At 36.4% G+C, this 27639-nt stretch overlaps 1 protein-coding gene across 3 annotated transcripts in view; it reads left to right on the top strand.

Moving 5' to 3' along the window:
* LOC145675443 (von Willebrand factor D and EGF domain-containing protein-like) overlaps nt 1-27639 on the top strand; it is a 356875-nt gene that overhangs the window by 206703 nt on the left and 122533 nt on the right. For all 3 annotated transcript variants that reach the window (XM_081745861.1, XM_081745862.1, XM_081745863.1), the window contains exons 5-7: nt 7711-7828; nt 15264-15384; nt 26377-26608. In XM_081745861.1, the coding sequence (XP_081601987.1) occupies nt 7711-7828; nt 15264-15384; nt 26377-26608 (471 nt within the window). The remainder of the gene's footprint in view (nt 1-7710; nt 7829-15263; nt 15385-26376; nt 26609-27639) is intronic.

Raw genomic sequence — 27639 nt, 5'->3', positions numbered from 1 at the left:
AAACCCCCAGAAGATTTGTGTCTTCTTTAAAAGGGTAAGAAAACCAAGCTTAATTTCTTACTGTGCTTTTTAACAAGGGATGTAACAGTGCGTACGGGAGCTTTGTGAGATGAATGGTCTTGTTAGCATTACATGCGTTTGAGTAGTAATTGTTCCGACATAGCGTAAGCGGGTGGGCCATTGCTTTGTAGCTAAATAATAGTGTTTTCGTTAAGATATTTCCAACGAAGAATTACATGAGCTAGTTATTTATTACTCTACCCATTATGTGTGAACATGCTAACTAAAATGGTTGAACTTAAAGAAGTACTGTCTTAGAAAATGTTATTCTTTCTTTTAAAAGTGTTTTATTCAACCGAACATCCATCACAAACAGTGGCGCAAATCCCGGGGGAATAAGGGGGACATGTCCCCTTCAATCTTGGAACTGGAGGGGATTTCTCCCCAATAATCCGATTTGAAATGTGTTTTTTGGGGAGATTTGCGATGATTTGTATCCTGTTGCCACAAAGGAAAGTCAGATACAATTAATGTCCTCCCAGAATAAACCTCAAATCTGCCCGCCTCCCAATATTGAAGACATCTCTGTTCCTCTGATCCTCCACAGCATGGTTTTTCAACTTCATAAATATTTTGAAAATCACCTAAAAAAAAAAATATGGGAACCCTCTTGCCCTCTCCCCCACAATGTTGTACACAGATTTTGCGCCGCTGATCACAGAGTAAAGTAAAAGGAAATATTAAATAGGTGAGGAATTACAGGATATCGTTTGACAATTACAGAATATTGTTTAATTACACCATCTAATTAAACAATATTCTGCAATTATCAAACGATGTCCTGTATCGTGCAGAATATTATAGATCTACTGTATGGGTCAGAAACATAAACACTACGCAAAAATGATGAAAACCGACTAGAAGTTTTCGAAATGTGGGTGTGAAGAAGAATGGAAAGAATTAGCTGGGTCGAGCGGAAAACAAATGAGAGGATGTTAGAAATGGTAGGGAAAAAGGAAAAAATAAGTATTATTAAGAAGAAGAAGAAGAGAAACGGAATGAGATATTGGCTAAGAAGGAACCGAATCATGAGGAATGTGTTAGAAAGTACGCTGGTAGGAAAGAGGGGGAAGGGGCGAAGGAGACTACAATTAATGGATGATATGAAAACGTCATACGTGAAGGCGAAGAGGTTAGCGGAAGACTGTGGAGCATGGAACCTTCTCAGTTGCAGCAATTGACCTGCCAATAATGGCAGAATACCTATGACGATGATGATGATGATGACATCATCTAATCTGTTTTATTGAGGAAACGTTGTGGCCAATGTAGATTCCAGGAATCGGAGTTAGAATCTTCATAACAATGGAGAAATTAGTAAGAATCTTTCCCCTGTAATTTCTATTGTTTAGTTTAAATTCTTACAATACTGAACGAAAATACTCACAGTACGTGCAAAATTGGGGAAAAGTGAACTTTTTACCTTATCTATTTGCATATTACCACGTCTAAGTTCTAATCAGAGATTTAGCTGCATTTTCCAAATGGGTCTCACTCAAACTCACATGTACTCAGACTCACTATCTTGAATCAGACTCGCGCTCATTAATCTCTATGAAGTCCACGCTAGCGCAGATTCGCACTCTTACGAGTTCAGGCACGCTACCCCCAAAGACACTCGCGATAGTTTGATCTTGCGCTCATTAACCTCTTTGTGCTCGCTCCAGAGACTGTCTTTTTCAAATCAATGCTCACTCGAGCTCGCGCGAGTTCAGACTCTCACTTGCGTTAGCTTCGCGCTTGCTCGATCTCGCGCTATCTTGGACTCATAGAACTCAGGTTGAAACTGGCTTGCGCTCAATTATTGAACTCGAGAGTCGTTCTTGCCAGATATCACACCTCTGCTTCTGACTATGCTTCTGCAACATTATTATCATAGTAAATATTTTTTAAATCAATGGAAGAATACTTGCCACAAATTAAGAAGTTCTTATGCACTACGGTAGGGTGACTAGATTTAAAAATTTAAAAATCGGAACACTTGGCAAACTGTCCTAATTAACATATTGTTCTGTCGTTAAATGTGTCAGTAAGGAAGAAATCTCTAGCTGTTCAAAATAGCCTATTCTTTCTATTTATTTATGCATATTCCAATTTTAATTTTTACATTAATTATATTTCAGTTCGCCCAACTGTATCCCATACTATTTTTAACGAACACTCACACACAAATCATGTATTTATAATATGGATCTCAAGATTGTTCTCAATAATTGGCTGAGAGTAAAACCTGATTGTATATTGCACCTCCATACAACAATAACTTCGCTCCATACTACTTTTTCGTTTGTTGTTATTCCGTCCTTTAAAACTGAGACAAAGAACTGAACGTCATAGCACTATCATGACATATCGTTAGATGGTTTCAGTGTCCAAGATAATTTCGTGCGTGGTAGGTCAAAGATTTCAAACCACATCTTTCAGGATAGTTGATTTGTTCGGCAAAATGAAATGAAATCTTTCAGTATAACTCCCAGAATTATGAGCTTTAGGCTAAGGAAAATGATGATTAAGGCAAGTGAATGATGATGGAAGAAATAGTGGAATGAACATGTGGGAGAAAATGAGAGCACCCCGATGAAACCAACGAACGAAGTGTTGTCCATCACAAACTAACTTGGTCAGGGAGCCCGCACTAGTGATCAAGACTCTTGCGCCAGCGTCTTGCAGAAGTAACGGCACTACTTGATTTTTTTATAGTATGTAAAAAAGAGGGGATTAATTTCTTGGGGTCAGTAAAAATGCTGCTGGAGTGAATGTGTTCCCAGTAGTTTATGCAACCCCTGTGAATCGATCTGCCCCTGTAGCATATGGCTACAGCGTATGTCGTTTTCTAAATTGGTTGTTCGCGTTTTCTGTAGATATTGCTTGTTTTCAAGCCACACAGGTGTCATCTTGCGCCATGTGAGCTTTCTTGGTGGACAAACACCATGTGCATGGATTTTCTCGGCGTTTTTTCGTTTCCTCCTACTTTCTTCATTCCACCATTTCAGTCATTTTTCATCATCACCGTCTCCCTTAGCCATGGCGCATAATCGTTGGACGTTAAACTAGATACTTCATTTCATTTCAAAGCATATTAGTAGTTGTTCTTCCAAAACTAAACAGAAATGTAGTATTGAACATCGGGAATTCCGTACACCATAGGTGTCGATTGCATGGGTATGGCCTTGGCTCCGAGACTCAAGCATCCGTTGGAAGTTTTTAAAGTGTGCTCATAAAATTAATATCGAAATAACATGTTCATGACATTGACAAAAACTTACAAGGAACCCCTTGAGTGCGAGGTCGTAATTGTAATCTCCAGTATGGCTCATTTGAAAGTGTAGTGTGAACAATGATAACAGAAAAATTTTAGCTGCTAATGACTCACCATGTGCATCAGGATGGCGACAGAAAATACGTGTCCGGGAGGTGCAGAGATCAACCTTCTATGGGATATATGTATTACACTTCACAAAATGCACATAATCGACATTCACGAAATGTTCAAAACAAATCATTAACTTGCACCATGAACACCAATAAAAAATTACCCGCTACAGTGATCAAAAATGTTCGCACCATCTAGATCGAAGGTGAACTTCTTGGGAGTTATAAATCGTTCAGGACGTTCAACTATGTATCCGCTTTTAAAGAAGACAGTAAGCATCATATTGAAATGACGGCGAGATGAGAACTAATGGAATGTGATGGCATCCGATTCACCAATATAATTCCATATACATTCTTTAAGAGTGGATACCTAGGTGAACGTCCTAAACTGCTTGTAACTCTTAAGAAGTTCGCCATCGATCTCGATGGTGCGAATATTTGTGACTGATTATTGTGGAGTGTAATTTTTCATTCCGTCTTCATGGTGCAAGCTAATGGTTTGTTTTCAACATTTCGTGAATGTCCACGATGTCCATTTTGTGAACTGTAATACATATATCCCATAGAAAGTTGATCTCTGCACCTCCTGGACACGTAAATTCTTTCGCCCTCCTGATGCACATGGTGAATCATTAGCAGATAATATTTTTTCTGTCACATTGTTCACACTACACTTTCAAATGAGCCATACTGGAGATTACAATTGCGACCTCGCACTCAAGGGGTTCCTTTTTAGTGTATGTGACCGAAAGTTTGATTTCATGGGCGGATGCTTATAATACGTTGAATAATTATTTATCAGTGTCACTTTTAGCCTCTTTGGGTATACGACACATGGAGGATTGAGCGATATATTAAATAACATTATACTATAACAATAAATCTATATTATAAAATTGAAAGTGACTATGTTTGTGACCCCTAATCTCTTGAACCACCCGACCGATCTCAATCAAATTTTCAACATAGATAAGGTTTGAGCCTGGGAGTTTCATCATTTCACTTTGACGGTAGAACTTAGGGGAGGGGAGAAAGGGGAGTTACAAATAATAAATAAAACTTAATCTCTTGAACCAGACGGCCAATCTCTATCAAATTTTTAACATAGATGAGGTTCAAGCCTGGAATGTTACTTGTCAGTTCACTTTGACGGAACAACGTAAGGGAGGAGGGGGAAATGTACAAAATCGTTAATATAAGTACGATCAATATAAATAAAAATAAAAGCGACTAAGTTTGTGATTTAATAACTCTTGAACCAGCCAATGGATCTCAATGAAATTTATAACATGTATGAGGTTCGAGACTGGAAAGTTTTTTTAGAGTTTAATTTTGATGGTAGAACATAGGTGAGGGATATCTCGATCACATTTTCAACACAATGAGGTCCGGACCTGAGATGGTTTGTGTCATATCACTTTAACGGTGCAGCTTAGGGGAGGGAGAGGAAGGAGATACATAAAATTATCCAAAATGACCATTATCAATGTCGAACTCATAGTTTCCGAGGTCATTGAGATGAACAATGACACGTCCGATGCCGTGCATCGCAACATGTGGGAGGAGGAAACATATAACTTTATTGAAAATGACCGATATTAGTGCCGAATCCATAGTTTTCGGGGTCTCTGATTTCTGATGTTTAAATTCAAATTGAGCCCCACAACTTGGGGAGGAGGAGGGGAGAGGAATGAAATGAAATCTGTAAGTTTTACGTTCCACGATTATGCCGGTTAGGCTAAAGGAGACGGTGATGATGAGAGATGAGTGAAAATGGTGGAATGAAGAAAGTGGGAGGAAACGGGAGAACCCCGAAGAAACCCACGCACGCGGTGTTTGTCCACCGCAAAGCTCACATGGTGCGAACTGGGATCGAACCAGGGACTCCATGCACCAGAGGTGAACGCTCTACCACTGAGCCACCGCGGCCCCTACAGGTAAAAAGTATTTTTATAAATTGAGTTTAGACAAAAGGCATAGACAGTTGAGTCGTTTTCAGTTTTCACTCAAATTATTCTAAAATATTAAGAGGTTAGATTATAATAATTATTTTAACTTTCCTGTCTCTTTCTTTGGTCAATATTGCTAAACATATCATCATCATCATCATCATAGCTATTCTGCCATTATTGGCAGGTTACTTGCTGCAAGTGAGAAACTTAGACGTGCGATGGTCCTCAGCTAGTCTCTTCATGTTGACGTAGCAATTTTCTGTTTTAATACCTTTCTTCAACTACAGTCTCCTTCGCTTTCTCCCTCTCTTTCCTTCCACAATACCCTCTAGCACGTACCTCATAATACAGTTCCTCCTCAGCTAATATCACAACCAGTTCCTCTTCCTCCTTTCAACAATAACTAAAATTCTTCTTTTTTCCCCAACTTCTAATGTTTCTAACACCTCTAATTCATTTTCCGTTCAACCCAGCTAATTCTCTTCTTTTTTCTCATGCCCACGTTTCTAAAATCTGCAGTTTTTTCATCGATTTGATGTAATGTCAATGTTTCTGCCCCATAGAATGCATATTGGAATCAGTAAAATAAAATCTCAATATTTCATTCGAAGTTTGTTTAATACAAGGATTAGCTAATCGTAGTTCAAAAGAAAAATCTGACGCCTTTATAGTGTAAAAATAATTTTGCAATTTATAGTATTTCAGTTTAATATGTGCCGTCTTGATTTTCTTTCATGCGTCTCAGGGGTAGCCTCCCTAGTTTGGGAACCAGTGGAGTGTTGGATCTGTTAAAAAATATAAAAAGATTACGAAACGTTGTGATTTATCTCATAAGTAGTGAAGCGTGGCTACCTATTGAAAACAAAAAAGTCATCGCCTATGTTGTATATTATCATCATACTTCCACGAAGGTAAAACTATATTACATTTAGAAACATACATTGTATTTCCGTTACTATTGGCGCATTGTATTATTTATTATCCCTTATATCCAGAGTAAAATTTACCGATGAAAAGCATACGATTTCTTAAATGCAAGACTTGCAAGACTCTTGCAAGCAAGACCAAGACGAAGCCCAAGACTGGATGTGCAAGACCAAGACCAAGACCACTCCGGTCTTGGTCTTGGTATTGCATTTGCTCATCACTACCCCGCACACCAGAGGTAAGCACTTTACCACTGAGCCATCGTGCCCTGACCGGACATTCGTTGAGCCAAGTGCATAGATCTTAATGGAGACTACTTTGAATCGTTGAGCTGGCATAACAGAGACTACTTTGACTAATGAAAAAAACTAGTATTGGGTTTTACTAGTTTATTTGACAAGCAGACAATGATACCGTTGTCAAATTTCTACCATTGTTGCAAAAATTACTTATCTAGTGATGTTCTATGATTAAATGAAATGAAATGAAATCTTGGAGTTTTACGTCCCTCTGTTATGCCGGTGAGGCTAAAGGAAATGAGTAAGGAATGAAATGGTGGAATGAAGAAAGTGGGAGGAGACAGGAGAACCCCGAGGAAACCCATGCACACGGTGTTTGTCTAACACAAAGTTCACTTGGCGGGGCTGGCGCTCTACCACTAAGCCACCGCGGCGCCTTTATATAGGCAATTAAGTAGAATTGTATTTGTACTAGTGCTGTTGAAATTCAGATAATTCGTATTCGAATTATGGGTTCTTCGAATGTTCGTCATTCGCATTATGGATTCTTCTAATATTCGTTATTCGAATTATGGATTCTTCTAATATTCATTATTCGAATTATGGATGCTTCTAATATCTGTTATTCGAATTATGGATTCTTCTAATATTCGTTATTCGAATTATGGATTCTTCTAATATTCGTTATTCGAATTATGGATTCTTTTAATATTCGTTATTCGAATTATGGATTCTTCTAATATTCGTTATTCGAATTATGGATTCTTCTAATATTCGTTATTAAAATTATGAATTCTCCTAATATTCGTTATTTGAATTATAAATTCTTCTAATATTCGTTATTTGAATAACGAATAATTAGTCGAATTGGTCGAATATTGAAATCGAATATTAGCATACTCGAATAACAGCAAAAAGTTGGTCGAATATTCGAATAATTTTATCAGCACTAATGTATATCCCATTTAAAAAATTTTTCCAGAATATAACATGAATTTCAGAGAATATAAATCTTTAAATATTGGATGTACAATGTCGAATGAAATGAAGGATTGTTATTCATTATCATTTTTAAAATTAATAACTTTGGAGCATTGTTATCCTCTCTGGTTAATGGAAAGATATAAAAACAATGAAACTCCTTGTTTTAATTTCAGACGATACACCAGTATTTGATGGTCTTCCTACGATAAAACCACTTCAGAGATCAAATGGTGAAGTTATGCTTAACTGTTCATTTCTACCTGGACCAAGAGGTCGCGGTCAGAGGTTTAGGTAAGTTTAAAAATGTTACTACAATAAGTTAGGAAAATATAGAGGAGTATAGAGCTAGTGACTTAAGAAGTCCAATCTGAAATTATTTCTTTAGGACACAGTTTGGTGGTATATTTGTTATAAATATTAGAATTTAAATAAATGTGTTTTATAACCATGTAATCAGGTGATCTGATGCTTAATTTCTACAAAGCGATTCTTCTAATATCGGTTTAGAAGAAACCGGTTTAGAAGCTATATCAAACTAACAACCAGTCCAACTACACATTGCATTTCAATAGATAATTTTAACAAAATTTCCTATTTGTGAGTGTTTGAGTATAAGCCTACCTTTAATCGTACCCCGCGACGAATTTTTTTAAAGCATATATGTGACAGAACTTGGTTATCAACATGTTACATTTACTAGTGATAAAACTTTTACGGAAAATTTTGAAACTAAAAATTCTCCAAAAAATGTCCGTTTTATAAAGTTATTTCACTTCTTCCTACATCGTCGATGTACCGTAAACTTTATTTGTAACAGAAGTTCAATGAAAAAATAATTACATAAAGTGAAAATCTAACAATTCTTCGTTTCTGGAAAAAATATGCTCTAAAAATATTAGTGTACTTTTTTCATAGAATTTATTTTTGTTCATCAAAAACCATAACAGCAAGAAATATATTTTTACAAGTTTCATACGCGTAATACAATGTTTTCTCATACCTTGAGTACCTTTCTACATTTACATAGTTTCATCCAGGGGTAAAAGTGGGTCTGAAAAGGTATGGGACAGTAAGTAGCAGCTTGACGTCACGCCGTTCCCTCGCCTATCTGCCCATTATACTTTTTTCAGGGACTGCGGGGACGCCATACATATTTTTTGGAGGTAGAGGGACAGCGTCCCTCCGCACTTTAACCCCTCTGGTTTCATCTCGTATATAAATAAGTAAGACTAGTATAAATTATCTACCTTAAGTTTTTCATTACCCAAGATTGCAAAATTTAACTGCTGTACCTATTTTAAAATAATTACTGAAAATTTTCAAGAAGTACACATTTATTCGTGTATTCATTCAGAAAAGAGAGTAACTAGTAAACATGCTGTCTTTTGCAGTTGTTCATTTTGTAACACAAACATACATAATTAAATATTGCGGTTCCAGTTCGTTTAAAATTACTTTAATTACTACTAAAACTGACTACGATAATTATTTCTACAAATTAAACTATTTTTATTCTTCTTAAAAATTATATTTCCTTAATACTTATAATTCATTTCCACAGAAATTAAGAAGACATTTCAATCAACTATGGCTTCCTCATTTAATATCTTTAACAGCATAAAGAAAACAAGAAATCTGGCCACAAGCTTTGTTATCATAAGGTACCGGACTATTATCCTTGTTGCTTTAACATTAAATATACATAAATGTTATCGTTGCAACTTGTTCATTTGTTCTTCCAATAATAATAATAATAATAATAATAATAATAATAATAATAATAATAATAATAATAATAATAATAATAATAATAATAATAAAGCATGAAAGCAAAATACGAACTTGGAAGCACAATAAGTATCTTCATTTTCATTTATAATTCTTTTTGTTTTTTTGTTATACCTAGATATATATACACAGGGTGTCCAAGGAGGAACGGGCAATATTTTGGGAAATGGTAGCATGGGTGATTGTAAGCAAAAAAGTTCGTATGAACATAGGTCCTAATCTCAACGGTTTGAGAGCTACGAGTTGTTAACTATTTTCGACTTTATGTTGCGCATTGCTCACCTTGTATTTATTCTGCAGAGGTGACACATAGCAAATTTGAAAGGTGATGGAATGGCTTTTCGAATGGTATACAACATGTGACAGAGTTATCTTTGGAAAGGAAGTTATTGAGAGAAATTTCGGAAAGTTAAGGTTATTTAAAGAAATTGGATGGCAACACTGATTCCCAAATATCCCTTAATAACTTCTCTTTCAAAGACACCAGTGCTATATATTGCTTATATACTGTTGGAAAGATCATATCATCATCTTTCAAATCCACTATGTCTTGCCTCTGTAGAATAACTACAGGGTGAGTAATATGCACTATAAACTCAAAAATGGTTCACAACCTGTAGCTCTTTAAAACCGTTAAGATTAGGACCCATGCTCATATGAACTTTTTTGTTTAGAATCACCCATACTACCATTTTCCGAAGTATTACCCCTTCCTCCTGGGACAGTGGTTATGCATCAATGACGGAAAATTTGGGAGATGAATCTACAGGTAAAAACAAGCAAAAAAATGTCATATGAACATTGGCTGAATGCGGCTTCATTTGGACGCTAGAGGCATCTGAAATGCCACCTTCCGAGGCGGCAATTTGCAATATCGCAAGAACGGAGAGAAATATGAATGTCGGATCAAAAGATGTCAAAGGAAACCCCATCCGAAGAATCCAATTATGCATTTGTGATGGCGAAACAGTGGCGGTGCCAGAGGAGGGCACAAAGAAAGTGAATGAAACACGGAGAAAAGTGAGCAATTTACACTGACAAACTGTAGGAGGGGATGTTACATGGAACTTGCAGCAACAAATGTTAATGAACGAAGGCAACAATAGCTATGCTGTAGGAACACTATGGGAGGTGGAATGTAGGAATATAGTCTCTTTGTAACGGAGATAACTAGGAATGTCGGGTAAGAAGATATCAAAAGAAACCCCTCCGAAGAATCCAATTATACATAAGTGATGGTAAAGCAGTGGCGGCGCAAGGGGGCACAAAGAAAGTGAATGGAACGCGGGGAAAAGTTCTAGCACAGATGCTGTTCTCGGATGAGGCATTCATACGGGATGGTATCACAAATGTCCATAATAACCATCGATGGGCACCCAACAACCCACATGCAATTGTAGAGACGAAGCAACATCACCGTTTCCAATTGCATGTGTTGGCTGGTATTATTGATGAAAACCTTGTGGGATAACACGAACGCAAGCAATATCGTATCTCCAGTTGCTGAAACAGGGCCTAAATATTCTGCTTGAAGACGTGCCACTGAGGACACGACAGTGTGTGTGGTTTATGCATGATGGCGTCTCTGCCCATTCGTGTCACACTATTCGTGCAAATCTGAACGAAACATTTCCAAGCAGGTGGATAGATCGTGGTAGCAGACTAGTATGGCCCCCACGTTCACCCGACCTGTAAACCCTAGATTTTTTCCTGTGGGGTTACGTGAAGAGTCTCGTGTATACAAGGTCCGTGCATGACATTGAAGCTCTTCGCCAGTGTGTATGAGCTGCATTTGCCACACTACGGCACTACGCCAGTGTTATTGCCACCAGTCAGAGAATCCTCACGCCATCGTGTAACTGTCTGTCTCGAAAAACAAGGACATATTGAACACGTTCTGTAGAACGGCATTATGTTGACCACAGTAAGTACAATACGTCTTGTTTTTACAGTACACTGGGTCTCATCTTCCATAGGTGTTTTGTACGATCTGCACATTACATCACTAAGAGTGTTTAACAGTTTCTTTGTAGCTCCCATGCACCGCCACTGTTTCCCAGTACGTGCACATAATTGGATTCTTCGAATGGGGTTTCCTTTGATATCTTCTTACCCGATATTTCTATCTCTCTCCGTTACAAAGGTACTTTATTCCTACATTCCGCCTCCCATAGTGTCCCTACAGCGAAGCCATTGTTGCCTTTGTTCATTAACATTTGTTATTGCATGTTCCATATAACATCACCTCCTACAGTTTTTGTCAGCGTAAATTGTTCACTTTCCTTCGTGTTTCATTCACTTTCTTTGTGCCCCCTGGCGCTGCCACTGTTTCACCATCACATATGTATAATTGAATTCTTCGGATGGGGTTTCCTTTGATATCTTTTGACCCGACATTCCTATTTCTCTCCATTACAAAGATACTGTATTTCTACATTCCACCTCCCACAGTGTTCCTACAGGGTAGCCATTGTTGCCTTTGTTCATTAACATTTGTTGCTCAAGTTCCATGTAACATCCCCTCCTCCAATTTTTCAGTGTAAATTGTTTATTTTTCTCCGCGTTTCATTCATTTTCTTTGTTCCCCCTTCAGAGGCCGCCACTGTTTCGCCATCACATGCATAATTGGATTCTTCGGATGGGGCTCTCCGTTCTTGTGATATTGCAAATTGCTGCCTCGGAAGGTGACACTTCAGATTCCTCTAGCCACTGGCGTCTCTGGCATGTAATTTTTTTTTGGGGGGGGAGACATCAAAGAAAGTGATTTAAATGGTAACCTAGCCCAACTTGTGTATTATATTCGATACAATTTCTTACCTTTCTGCTTCTTTTCACGGACCCCCTGAAATATATCAAGAACTCTGTTACAATTGTTTCAAAGCCTGAATATTATATTCCAAATAAATATTATTATTATTATTATTTATATGTTATTCTGTCGTTAGTATATAAATTAAATTAGAATAAAATATTGGATATTTTGTACAGCAAAATATTGGGGGGACGTGCCCCCCTCGTCCTCCCGCCAGAGAGGTCCGTGCCTCTAGCGTCCAAACGAAGCCGCATTAACCCAATGTTCATATGACATTTTTGCTTGTTTTTACCTGTAGATTCATCTCCCACATTTCCCTTCATTGATGCATGACTACCCTATATATATAGGGTGTTTCAAAACAACACCGACAACTTTTGGGAGGTGATTTCTGACACTAAAATAAGACGAAAAGTTTAGACCAACCTGGTGTACAAATGCTTCATTTCGGAGTTATAGGCTGCCGAAAACATGAAATAATGAACTTTAAAGGTTCATAGCTCCAAAACTATGGGACCTACCGTAGTCGGATCAAGACTTTACTAAGGAACTAATATGTGCTCTATCCAAAAATACATGCTTCAGAATCCTGCAGTACTTCCGCAAGAATTTTTATAGAGGTAGTTAGAGATTACTTCAGAGTATATGCCCGTAACCAAACCGCCTGTACAAAAATTGTTACGTGAGTACCTTAGGATTCTAAAACATGTAATTTTTGATAGGCCACATATTAGTTCCTAAGCGAAGTCTTGACCCGACTACGGTAGGTCCCATAGTTTTGGAGCTATGAACCTTTAAAGTTCATTATTTCATGTTTTCGGCAGCCTATAACTCCGAAATGAAGCATTTGTACACCAGGTTAATCTAAACTTTTCGTCTTATTTTAGTGTCAGAAATCACCTCCCAAAAGTTGTCGGTGTTGTTTTGAAACACCCTATATATATAATTATTGTTTTCTTTCTTTATTCGTTTACAAGTTTTATAAATAATATATATTTTCAATACAAAGTTTTCTTTCTGACTGTACTTTTAGAACTAGAATTTATAATAATGAACAAGGTTGACACTAGTACAGTATATATACACACAGAGACTCGCCGACGGGGATAGTCCACCGGGTCCGTACCCCACTCCCCCAAAAAATACTTCCTAACTCAACATATATTTGTACAGCAAACCTATAATTGTTTAACAGAGAAATGATTGATGTAGCACGAAAATTTGATCTTACACTTTGTCTGTACTCTTTCTCTTATAAATACATTCTAGTTCTATGTTTTTTTTTCTGAAAATATAGGAGAAAGTATTTTACAATTACTTATCGTCTTTTCAGGTGCAGAATAATACCCATTCAATACTAAATAGACGTAATGGCCCCACAAGAAAAATTTCTGGGTGTGCGCCTATGGTATATATAATAGAGAGAGAAAACTGTTTCAAAGTCAAAAATTTGCGGGGGTCTCGGTAGTCCCTATTTGTATAACCATAGAGAAATATACAACGCCACAGATAAAATAATCTTCTTTATAAGAAACTTTTTTATGTATTTTTTATTAAATAAAAATAAATTTAGTTTCTATATGTATTTTCCTGTACATTATACAGAGAATCAGTATGTAAATTTTTCATTACCAAATACGAAATAATATTTGACAAAAAGTTGTTGAAAATTATCATTTGTTATTTCATTTTTCTACCTAGGTATATTTGTATTCAACCTATTTTACAGAGTATAACTTCTTATGAACCTAATATTTGATCGTGGATATTTGTTTTAAATGGAAGACTTTTTGGAAAATTAAATGGAAAATTTTTCCGCCTAAATTCTCTACTCATTACATATTTTTTATTGTGCCTTTCTAAGTACGAAAATAACCTTTTTCTTTCCCATCTAATTATATACAGTACTATTGATATTTCTGATACAGTTAAAATTTAAAAACTCCTTTGTAATTTATTAGAAATGTCCTTATGTTTACTTAGATTTGATTTTGCCGTCTCTCATTCTATCATAAAATAGGATTATTCAAAATGAATGAACCTCTTTTATGAAACTTTTATTAACGAAAAACAATTCAAACTTTCAACCAAACCAAAATACAGGAATTCTTTGCAGCTAATGAGGGAGGGGGGAAGGATATAAATGTACCAGAGATCCTTTTTTTTTTTTTTTTTGTAATAGGGTAATAAAGTATTTCCAGTGACGAAGCGAATCATATTTATCTGATTGACGAAAGGAAAGCGATAGAACTTAAATTATATAGGCTACATAGTAGATCATAAAGTCTATATTTAAAAAAATACCATAAATTTAAATAGAGTCTAGTATGTAGCATATATGCTACGTACCTGCCTGCCGCTGTTGTAAGACTTTCTCTTGTCTTGTTTTGAAAATAAATAAATAAATAAATAAATAAATAATAATAATAATAATAATAATAATAATAATAAATAATAATAATAATAATAATAATAATAATAATAATAATAATAATAATAATAATAATAATAATAAACTTCATAAAAGGCATGGAAGTCAATACTTTGAAAGTCCTGACTGAGCTACATCAGGGACGAGGGACAGTTTTTTTCGAAATAGGGACGGGTGGTAACCCTACTTTCAGCATGGGCAATCAAAATCATGGCCATATGAGAAGTCATATCGAATGAATGCAGTAAATCACGATCCACTAATTGGTCACTGTCCTTATGCATCGATTGTCTTTAGAATGTCGAAATCAAAACCACCGTTGAACAATCTTGCTAGAGGGTGGAGTTTTTTAAAAAGCCCCTGCACCATGACAACAGAACAAGTTTTCGCGAACTCGAAAACACAGAACGCCATATTCTGATGGGTCTTAATTCCGAGCAAAACCAAGTAGGCCTAACTGATCGTTGAGGGTGAACCATGCATTCAGAGCGCGATAAAGTGTCCTCTTGGCAGCTATTCAGAACGTAGAAACCTACTCTTTCAAATAGTAAGTGACTTATTCCTTGAATATAAATAAAACTACGAAATAGAGCTTCGAAATCGGTTCATTCTTTTTGAATAACCCTATATTTTACTAGATATAATTTGAGTATTTCTTAAAATAAAAATGTGTAATATATGGATTGCCTTTTTAGAATCACATGGTATAAAATAGCCCAACCAGGAGCTGTCCATATGAGTCTACGCTCTGTCGATGAAACCAGAGCAACTTACGATCTTTTACCCAGAGCAGGGAATATACGCATTGGAGATGAGGTAAGAAGTTCAATTATATCTGAATCTGAACAACAGTAAGATTGTGTGATGATAATTCATGTAGCAAAATGCGCGAAGTTAGACACTTTCTTAAAAACTTTTGTATAACCGATTAATAGCATGCACAAGGATATGACTGCTATTAAGTTGAACATTATAGCTTAATATCGATAAATATCTTATAATTTGAATAGTCCAGACTAATCTATAAGTTGCCAGTTTAGAAAGTTAGACATTTTTATGTTCAACTTAAGGGGGCAAACGTGTACAGATTTAAATGTTGCAATTAAGTATATATACAGGTTGAACCTGAAAGATGTGCATAAACTCCGGGAGGTGATTAGTGACATCAAAAGAAGACAAAAAGTCCTCTAGCACATTGCCGAATTCCGCGTCGTGTACGAGTGACAGGAGTGCCAACTTGGAATCGAAACGATGTATTATCATGATTGGAGTGGTAGATTAACGTAAATGGGATTTGCCTTCTCAGACCCTTCATCTTTTATTATAAAACACAGTAATACAAATCTTTTCTTTACAAAACTAAGTTTGGTGACGTATTTATGTTCCTTTCTATTGGTCTCCCTCCTATTCCAAGCAGCAAGACAGGAGTGCGGAAATCGTTCGTGTAGGAGAACTCCAGACCCAGACAGTCTTTGAAGTTTGTGCATAATTTATCTATTCGACCCAAGCGGTCGACGAGAGTGGGTAGTTTTAATAGGATATTCCGACTCAAGCAGTTGGTGAGAATTGTGAGGGAGTTTCTCAAAATCCAAACAGCTAAGAGAGGAATGGTCAATCCTAAGCAGACTCACATCGAGATGTTTGGTGCACTGTTTTTAATCTGAATATTCGAGGTTCTTCATCCTTCCTCGTTCCTGGCGCTGCTGTCGTTGACGTATCCATACTTCAGGATTATTTGATGGATTGTTGATGGTTGAGATGTCTTTTGCTATTGTTTATATCAACACATGGTCAGGATGTTATAATATATATATTTCAGTAGAACAAGTAAGTTTCGTTTCACAATGTTAAACTACAGCAGACTTCAAACTATTGAAATCAACATTTAAACTATTCATTTATTCATATTCAATATTTAAACTACTGGTTGCAATACATTAATAAGATCAAAGATAGAACCCGCTCTTCCGACGCTGAATTCATATCAAAAAGCCATTAGTCGCAATGAATTACTGTTTTTGTAATATGCCGATAAAGGTTCAAACTGGAAATCGTTAATTTGAATTAATTCCGAATTCAATAGCTAGTTAAGAAAGGAGATAGAACCTACTCTTGGGAAGCTGAATAGATTGTAAAAACTGCATCTCGATATCTTTTACCGTTTGTACTCTGTACTCGTAGAAATCAGTGTTGAAACTAGAAAGTAGTAGTAAATTTCAACCACTTCCAGTTTTTGTAGAGTGTTCCGGGTTGTGATGGTATGTTGTCTTGATACCTTGAATCGACTGCAGAAAACCATTTGTCGCTATATATTACCATTTTTGTTCTATGGGAAGAAATGTTGAAACTGGAAATTGTTAATTTGAACCACTTTTGGTTTGAATAGAGAAGGGGTTTAATGGAGAAGATGGAACCTAATCTGAAGAAGCTGAATCAATTGCAGAAAAACCTATATCTTACGTTTCTGCTGTATGGAAATCAGTATTGGAACTGGAAGTAGTAATAAATTCCAACCACTTCCAACCCTTTTGCAGAAAATCGTTTGTCGCTATCTGATAGCCCTACGTGTACCATTTTTGTTGTATAGCGATAAGTGTTGAAACCGGAAATGACTAATTTGGACCACTTTCGGCTTGAATAGTGAGTTAGTGAAGAACATGCAACCTATTATTGGAACAATAAATCGATTGTAGAAAACCACATCCTGATGCATCTTACCGTTTTTAATACGTGAACATCAGTATTGAAACCAGAAGTAATATTTGCATTTGAACTACTCCCAGTTTTAGTAGAGTGTGGTGAATAGTCATAATACATTGTCTTGATAAGCTGCAAGGTGGATGCACTGAGTATCAATAATATTTCAATATTATTTATAAAAAAGTGTACACAATGTTAAGCAGAAGATCGTATCTATTGTTGTTTGATGTCTCCTAACAGTGACACTTAAACTCATACAAGTGACACACACATACTTCTTAACAGTGACATATATACTCCTACCAGTGACACGCATACTCCTAACAGTGACACATATACCCCTAACAGTGATACACATACTCCTAACAGTGACACATATATTTTTAAGAGTTACACACATACTCCTAACTGTGACTCATATACTCCCAACAGTGACACATACTGTTTACAGTGACTCATATATTCCTACCAGTGACACATATACTCCCAACAGTGATGCACATACTCCTACCAGTGATGAACATACTGCTTATAACCCGTAGGTATGTCGTAAAAGTTCGGCAATAATCAGTGAAATATGTTTGCCCGAGACAAGGGAAATAAGCAAAATATCAGAGTCCTTTACAAAGACGTAAAAGACCTAGTAATAAGAACACTATAATAACTGTAGTCTTATTTATTTCACATCATTATTTGAAGTTCAAACTGTACAAATACTGTATAAAGAACCAGTTTATTTATTTTTAAAAAAATATTTGCAAATATGATCCAGATAGGTAACAACTTTCTTCAAATTTTTATTTATGCGTCCAGTTCCTTATGACTAGCATATGATATGCAAATAAGGATAGGTTTACCTTGCATTAAGTCATAAATAACTCGACAGAGATCTCTATACATAGCTACTTTCAATTAGCAACAAAAGGATGATACAACCTTTGATAACTCAACTGAAAAAAAAAAAAGAAAATACTATGCACGTGTCTAGCGATATTGTGATGTTACTTCTAAAACTGAGACTGCTCCGCTTTCTTCTCACTTCTTCATTACAAATTCATTCGTTCTCTTTCCGTGTCCAGTTATGAGTTCAGTTGTAGTTTATGATCCAGCTACTTACCTACTAGGTAAAAAGGACTTGGTTGTACAGTCAAGGGAAGATAATTGGAGTGGGACTCATTAAGAGTTGTTTCCAATCATGTTCGCAGACAAGAAAAGAAACTGGTTCCTCTGCGTTTAGGCGAAATGAAAGGCACTTCACGTTTTCAGCCTCCACCCTGCTTTAAAATTAACGTTTGGACTTTAAAAAGTATAGTAATATTTTCATCCCAGAAAGACACAAATTGGAAGTTCTTTTCCCAGAGGAAAATAATAAGAATGTTCGAAGAAGAAAAAAATATAAGAAATAGCACTTCATTTTGGCCCCCCTTTTTTATCATTTTATGTTGTCCTTTCATTTACTATTCTGATTAACAGTGTATAAGAATATTTTAGCTCTCTATGTTCAGTATCAATTCAAGCTAGTTTGATAATTTTTTAAATTGTGTTTAGAAAAAGAAAAGCAATAATGAAAACTAATACCTGCACAACTTGCATACTTTGGTGATATCAACCTTGCGGTAGCAGGATTTGCTATATTTTTATTGTTATTACAATGATTTTATTATGTGCCTTTCTTGATTGTTAGTTAAAGTCAATTCTTGCAACTTAAAATTCCATACACTTCTATTCTAATTAGAGCAGATTGTAGCTAGGATTATTTCATTCGATTGCACATCTTCCTATTGGAGGCCTACTAAAATTATTTTCATACATATAACAGAGAAAGATAGTAGAAAACTAAGGCATATGTTTCCTAAGCTGCACTACAGCTTCGTTTAATCCTGTATTATTTGAATACTTGCAAAAACAATTTTTACGGTTGAACACAATGTGAAACTATTATGCTAATCACACACTTCAAGAAAGTATGAAGCTATACACCATAAACACTTCAAAAAACATGTATATATGCTTAGGATAGTTGAGAACTTTTATCTTTTGTGCTCTGAATATTTAATGAAGTAGAAATACACATAATTATCTAACACGTTACTATGAAAAAATAAAAAAAAGAAATATTTCTTTTTGAGCCTCTGTACCACAAGAAGTAATAAAAGCCATGTTCATTGATAGGTCTCTATGCAGTGATGCTATTCAAATTGTTTAACAGCCGGTTCTCTCTCTCTCTCTCTCTCTCTCTCTCTATATATATATATATATATATATATATATATATATATATATATATATATATATATATACCAGGCGTATTCCAAAAGTAAGGGCCATCGACGTATAGTGAAATGGGGATAGGCTGGAACACAATTTCAAGCATGCTACGCCAATGACAGACTATTGATGAAGCCACTCAGTGGTTGTCTTGAGTCAGTAGGAGTTTGGCAGTCGTGGAAGGCAGATCGTAATGACCGCGAGAATTGTTCCTCCTGCTAGTTGTGAAGTGCACGGTGTGATACGATTTTTGTTTCCAAAAGGAACTTCTGCTGCTGATATCTATCGGGAATTTTGCTTTTGGATCGCTATCGACGACAGATTTGCTTTCCCACATTGTGACGGGTGAGAGACGTGGATCATATACACCAACGCCGAATTCAAACAACAGTCCATGCAGTGGCACCATTCAGATTCCCCTAAACCAAAATGGTTTAAGCAATCGCCGCACTCGAGTCGCAAATTGATGGCTACCGTATTTGGGACGCCAAGGGCGTCCTGTTGGTTGATTTCTTGGAACGTGGGACAACAATTACACTGACGTGTACTGCAATACGCTCACCAAAGTCCGACGTGGATTCAAAATCGATGCCGCGGGAAACTGTCGTCGGGAATCATTCTCGTTCACGACAATGTGCGTCCTCATACCACTGCCGTCGTCGAGAAGAAGATTCAAGATTTTCGTTGGAACCTGTTTGATCACCCTCCATACAGTCCCGAACTTGTCCCCAGCGATTACTTCCTCTTCTTGCATTTGAAACGATGGCTTGGCGGACAACGGTTTGAAAACGACGAGAATCTCAAGAGTGCTGTTGCTAACTGGTTCTAATCCCAGGCGAGAAACTTCTATTCAGAGGGTTTACGGAAGATGATGCAGCGTTACGAAGAGTGCTTGGAATGGCATGGTGTGGCATGGTGATTATGTGGAAAAGTGAAGTAGCTCCGTCCGTAGGCACCTATTTCTGGCAATAAATAGCGTTCCGCACGAGCATCTGTTTTTTTTTTTTTTTTAATTATCAAACGGACTTTTGAAATACGCCTCGTGTATCTATCTATCTATATCTTTATATATATATATATATATATATATATATATATATATATATATATATATATATATATATATATATATATATATATATATATATATATGGTGTCCCACCAGGAATAGACCATGTTTCGAGGAATGATAGTATGGGTCATGACAAGCAATCGTTCGAGATATCGATGAAAAGACCAATATTTCGTACACATTGCTTCGAAGACACATATCTCCGGAACTGATGAAGATGTGGGAATCATACAAAAACAAATAGGTAACACGCGTAATAAGCATTATATACGTATCACATTCATTACATTCACAAGTCCCAGTATTCCGGACGAAATTCCAGAATTCGTATTCAAATTTCTGTCTGCCCATTGAATTGAAATAATTCAAAGTTGCTTGCTTTCACAACAATGCAAGCAAACGGGAAAACAAAGAGGTGTCATCACAAATTTGTTTGGCTTCTTTCTTTCACTCTTGGTTAGGTCTTGCGTGTGTGTGTGTTTATGTCTGGGTATAACAAACGGTTCTGCGAACTCGAAATATTTTAACAACCGGTTCTCGCGAACCTGTGCGAACCGGCTGAATAGCACCACTGTCTCAGTGTATACCTGTTACAGAAAATAGTTTTATTTCACTTCCCACAAACATTCTGCAGTTGTAATCGTCGAGAATGTCTTCGAAATTTTTCGATAAAGAGCTCAATATCTAAAGTTCTCGAGTTTTCTTTTTCAAATGCCAATAGAAAAAAGTTGGATTTTCTATCGTGAAGCATTGATTTTCTGTGTGACGGAAGATCCCTTTTAAGGCAAGAAAGTGTGTTCTCTCGTGTTGCTATTGAAGTACCAATTGTTACAGCTTCTGCATATAATTTATACATGTTGGGAAAAGCACTTTTATATGGATACAAGATCTTTTAAATATCACTAAGATCTTTTAAATATCACATTCGCTCTTGTAGTTGGATAAAAGATTTACTTTAACAACTTCAACTTCCAATTCGGAAACTTGTTTATTGCAGTCTAGTTGATTCAATAATGACAATACTTCGGAACTGTTGAAAAATGTTTCTGACTGAACCTATAAACAATCGAGGGCTTTCAAATATTGTTCACTATTCCCTGCAAATTTCTCGTTAGATTCTGATACCGTATTCTTGAATGCCTTATTAAAGAATTGCTTTACATTAATTGCTTCATTTTGAGTCATATTAGGAGATTTGCAATGGAGCTCTTCAACAACCAAATATTTTTAAAGAGGGAGAATCTTGAATGAATTATGAATTATCACAATCTGAAGTTGATGATTATAGCAATGAATAAACGGGACTGGTTTTTGAAGTTCTTTTGTACTCTTGCAACCTCTTACATTTTACCAACGTATTAATACCGAATAACACTGACACATTTCTCATTTTCGAAATTCTGTTCTGGAAAGAGCTTGAGAGATTTTGCTCTAGTATGCCTTTAGATAATAAATCCAATAATTAAAAAATACCCAATAAATATTCATGCACCTTCTTTCACAAATCTTACAACCTCTGACAAATTTTCCACACCAGAGGAGTCTCTTGTTTCACTTGCCTTCAAGCAAAGAAACCGTGATTCATTTTAATCATAATCTTGTCTCTTTTTTTGACTAGTAACACCTCTGCCAAAACGTCTATTATTTTACTCTGAGCTTTAGGGGACATATCTTGAGCGTTTTGAGGAGGCGCAACTATAGACTTCAGTTTCAAATCATTTTCATTTATACGCTCGAATACTGCTCTAAAAGTTCAGTAGAACTTAATTTATAAGCATTTAATTCTTGCAGATCTTTGTGAGTCTCCATCTTCGATACCCATGACATGGTACCTCATTTACTGAGAGAAATTGCAGTACCTCAGCTACAAACGTAACATAGTACTTGCTTCTTGCAATCTGCTTCGCACCGAGAATTATATTGATGTATTTCATCCTGCACAGTCTTAATTTAAGTTCTTCCCAAATTTGGATTTTATTTGGCGTTTAAAGGAAACATGTTTATCAACTTCCTTTTCCCAGATTCAATGGTGACTTTAACTACAAAATCCTGTCACATTTAAAAGTCTGATCCCGTAGACTATTCTTTAAAAACTTCCTCCAAGGATAGCAGGATCAACCAGGCTGTGTTATACCACTGACTCTGGAAACCGTGATCTTTTTTACCGAACATTGTTTTGAGGTATTCACATAGATCAGGCTTAGTAGGTCTTTCGGCCCGAAGATAAGTCGCTTGTGAAATTCAAGGTTGTAGTTTTTGCACTTGGCACTGACTGTTCATGTTGATTACTTGTGGATCATTGGTTTTAGCATTTTGTTCTGTCGACCGGTGAATAACAAACGTATCCATACTATCTCGATCAGGTGTCTACAAAAAACACCACGACTTTCAACCAGACACGTAGCCAGGATTTCGTAATAGGGGGAGTCCGTGACGAAATACTGTGGTTATCACACCAGAGGCTCGATCATTCTAAACTATTTTACTGGCAACGTATGTTGGTTCATTTAGCCAGGATTTCATAATGACGGGGGGAGGGGCATGACATGAAATACTGTGGTTACACACCAGGGGCTCGATCCACTATTTTACTAGCAACATATCCATATTAGTTTGTTAGGACAATAAAATGAGGATATGTTAGTAAGTATTTTAATAACAAACTATAAAGAAATCTCGAGTAGAAGAATATTTTTAAAAAAATATTGAAAAAGACAGAAAAATAGTCTTCCGAGGTCATTCGAACTCGGTTCTTCTTGTCTTCTTTCTTCTTCTTTTTCTTATCTTCGTTTAATGCCGTCAAGGATAAAAACAAGATCTCTTTCGGCAGTTGAGACATCCTATAAAAAGGATTAGTGTTGCTGCGAAATTGAAAATTCCTTTAACAAGTGCAACTGGAATCTATGTTGCCATGCTCATATTATTGGTGATTGTGGGCATTTCTTACGTTTTACCTGAGACTCTATCTGATCGAACCGGTTTATCGATCGTCATTTGTAGTCCTTAGGATTAGCATAGAGCAAGATGGAATTCGGAATGCTCCATTACAATAATATCCATTTTTAACTTGACCTCTTCCCCGTATCCTCCACACAAAGCTCCTCATAAGGAAGAGTAACCAAACGCTTGCTGTAGCTTTTTATTTTTAACACTGATTCTTCTTTTACTCGTTTCTTTTTGTTTCATCCTTCCTTTTTTTTTTTCATTTCTGGTTTCGAAGGGAAGGGGCGGTCCGGACCCTCGGACCCACCCCTTGGCTACGTGCCTACTTTCAACTAGTGAGGGGCATTGTCGAATTATTCGATAGTTTTGTGCTATCGAATAGATTCGATAGTCCCAGCAAACTTCGATAAATTCGATAGTCCTTGCACATGTTCTGAACTGTTTGACTATCTGCTTTCACTTCATTCCAGAGAAACTATCGACTGTTATATTATACCATTTCAGAGGCTCCGCTAGTACCTTGCTGTATGTTGAACAAGACATCAGCAGTATTATTACACTATCTTCAGGGCTTCACACAATGAGAATGCATGTTTTGAGCGGTATCAAGTAAATTCTAGCCTGTTGGAAGGTCAAGTGCAGTGTGTGATATCCATAATTATATTATAAAACTTCAGAAGCCCTGCTAGTACCTTGCTGTATGTTGAACAAGAAATCGACAGTGTTATTACACCATCTTCAGGGCTTCACACCAAGGAGCTACGAGAATACATGTTTTTGAGCGGTATCAAGTAAATTCTAGCTTGTTGGAAGGTAAAGTGCAGTGTGTACTATTGATAGTTGTATTATTACCTTTCCAGGAGCTCTAGTACCTTGATATGAGACCCTAAAGGAGGCTTAATGTCACTACTAGTTTTCACCTATTGAATGGAAAGAGTAGTTACTACTTTTAGAATACATTTCAGCCAAAGTAGACTGTCAAAATTATCGAACAAAGTTGATCCAATAGGAGGCAATTGAGTTAATGAGTTCATGAGTAGGGGTATCAAGGGGACCTCAGCATCGAGGCTATATGTCCCCGTCACGATTGACTCGGTTGCTCAGAACTGCAACATTAAAAGAACAGGCTGAAACAAATAGGGCTTAAATGAACAAAAGTGCTGCTAAATGAAAAGAAGAAGAAAACAAAATCAAAAGTAGAAGATAAAAGAATAAATAAGATAAAATATATAGCAATGACAATATATAGAAAACAACACTAAAAACTGAGAGAAAATATAAAAATTTAGCAGCAACGAACCAATCACAACAAACTAAAGCAGCTCAGAAACGTGAGCAACCCCACAATGAGAAATGAACTTAAGTACCCGGCTAACAACATCAGTAGCATCCCCCAAGGCACGGATAAGTAGACAAGGCAGTCCAAAACGTTCTCTGAGATCTGAGTATTCAGGACATTCAACAAGACATTCAGGGGGACAATACACTCTTCACAATACAGGGAAAAATCACTGCATATGTTCATGTGCCCCAGCACAATAGAAACTATAAATAATAATAATAATAATAATAATAATAATAATAATAATAATAATAATAATAATAATAATAATAATAATAATAATAATAATAATAATAATAATTATTATTATTATTATTATTATTATTATTATTATTATTATTATTATTATTATTATTATTATTATTATTATTATTATTATTATTATTATTATTGGAAACGGTAACAATATTTAGCTCCATGAAAATTCTTTTTTTTTTTTTTTAATTTTCTCCAAAAATTACACATTATAATTTTCTCTCACACTCTCATTTCATTTCATCTCACTATCTCATTTCATTCAGCTGGATGTCTATCAATTGATATATGTCTTATCTTTAAATAATATTATAAACAAAATTTAAAGTTTAAGAATCAAACATAATTTTAGATTGTACTTTATTAACGATACTATATGCTGCAGCCTTATTAAGGCTGATTCATACATAGGGTGCCATGCCCATGACTTTTTCCTGTCATGCTCCGTCTGTACCACAGCTGTGACCATTCACACATATCATGCCGTACCGTGCTGTGCTGTCCCGCTACTGCTTTCTACACCATTTTCCAAGATGGACTGCAAGGAGGAGTCAACTTCGTGGCGCTTCGAGTACTCCAAAGAAAGCCGAAGCATCACGACCGTCGATTTGCGACCGTGGTGATCTCTTCTAGGCGGCTTGTCGGAGCACGGTACAGGAATGGCATAGATACGGGACGTCATGTGTGAATTAAAAAAGAGAACCCAATGAATTTTCAGTGTCCAAATCTGAAAATAAAGTTCATGGACCACGGCACGGACGGGAAATACCACACTATTTGTGAATTAAGCTTTATTGTCATAACGGAAAGCTTGATGAGAGTATAATTCAGTGTTAGTTTCACCTTAATAGGTGATGTGATTATCGTACAGCCAGTGGTGTAACTACAATGCAGCTATATATACAACGCAGCAGCTGAAATGCGTGGGGCAGGGGGCGGGTATGAGTAAATCAATGATCGATCGATCCAGGGCACAATAAAACTAGTTACGCCACTGCGTACAGCATTAATTTTTACGTTTTCAAAAAGATCGTTTTTCTCATAAACTACACTGAGGATTTACAGTCATCCATCTATATACTTTTTTCAGCTCAATAACATCTATCTAGTGATAAGCGCTAATGTTAATAATATTGCAGAACTTATTGAAATCGTACTTCAATCCTGTGCTCATTATCAGTATGCATGCTGATTGTAATAATGATTTGGTGCACGATTTCTTTTGCAGGTTCTATGTGAAGTTGAAGCATTATCTGTAGGACATCATGGGATGACTCCCTCAGTAACGAGTGCCCCGTTCTACGCTGGAGTGAAGATTGAACCTTCGTCGCTAATTCTTGTGGAAGGAGAATCCCATCGGAAACTCACCTTTACCAGAACTCTTCCTTTGGTTTGTCCTCCTCATCTGCCATCAACACAATGCAGATTTAGCATCAAGCTGCAAACACGAAACAACCTAAGTATGCATTTTCTTTTATTGCAAGCAAATAACTGCGACAAACATGCTGATATTGTAGGGGTGACAAACTAGGCATTTGCTCAAGGAGTTATATTTTCAGGAATAACATAGAAATCTCATATTCCGGACCAGTGGCGCCATTTGGAGAGGGCATGAAGGCAATTGCTCTTCCCCTGATTTGAGAAACCCTGCTTTTTTTTTCTTTTAATAAATTACATACTAATAAACTACATACCAAAGAACGTAAAACTCTTATGTCGGTGAACCTTTTGCCCCTCACTGGTAAAATCTGAAATGACGCTACTAGATCGGACTCTGTGGGAATTTGAACTTTGGTTTCTCACTTGTTGCACTGAACTTCCATTTATACTCTGCTAGTTTCCTCCCTTTATTATGCGTTATTCCTGGAACACCGGCCAACCAGTTTAGATGTAACTAGCGGGGAGAAAGTCCCTCCAGGAGAAAAGTTGTCTCCCTTCAGAATTTTTTTACTGGATGAAAAAATAAAATGAAATATTTGAGTTTTACGTCCCATAGTTGTGCCGGCTAGACTAAAGGAGACAGTGATGAGAAATGAGTGAAATGATGGAATGTAAAAAGTGGCAGGAAACGGGAGAACCCCAGAAAATTCACGCACACGGTGTTTGTCAGAAATCCCTTAACATAGGGTAACTCTGTTATTATCAGACTTACTACAAACTGTAAGAGGGGAAACTGTCTCCAAATATGATGTTTTCAATCTAAAGTGAAGGAATTTTTTAAAATCGGATGAGCCATTTCGGCTCTACACTCTTTATGTGCCCAATGTGAAATGAAAATGCAACGTTGCCATTTAATTCAACTCACAACATAAAGTGAATGGGGCATGTTTGAAATGGGGACTGGCCACATCGACATATTAGTGTAAAAAACAGTAACATCATTCACTTACTGTCCAGCTAAATAACAACGTTGCATTTTCATTTAATATTGGACGAATAAAGAGTGTACAGCCTAAACGGAGTGTTCGATTTAAAAAATTCCTTCACTTCA

This window comes from Thermobia domestica, chromosome 18 (genome assembly GCF_964235325.1).
Source record: "Thermobia domestica chromosome 18, izTheDome1.hap1.1, whole genome shotgun sequence".
In the NCBI taxonomy this organism is placed as follows: Eukaryota; Metazoa; Arthropoda; class Insecta; order Zygentoma; family Lepismatidae; genus Thermobia; species Thermobia domestica.
The sequence above is the reverse complement of the archived record's forward strand: the minus strand, read 5'-3'. Positions and strand labels throughout refer to the sequence as shown.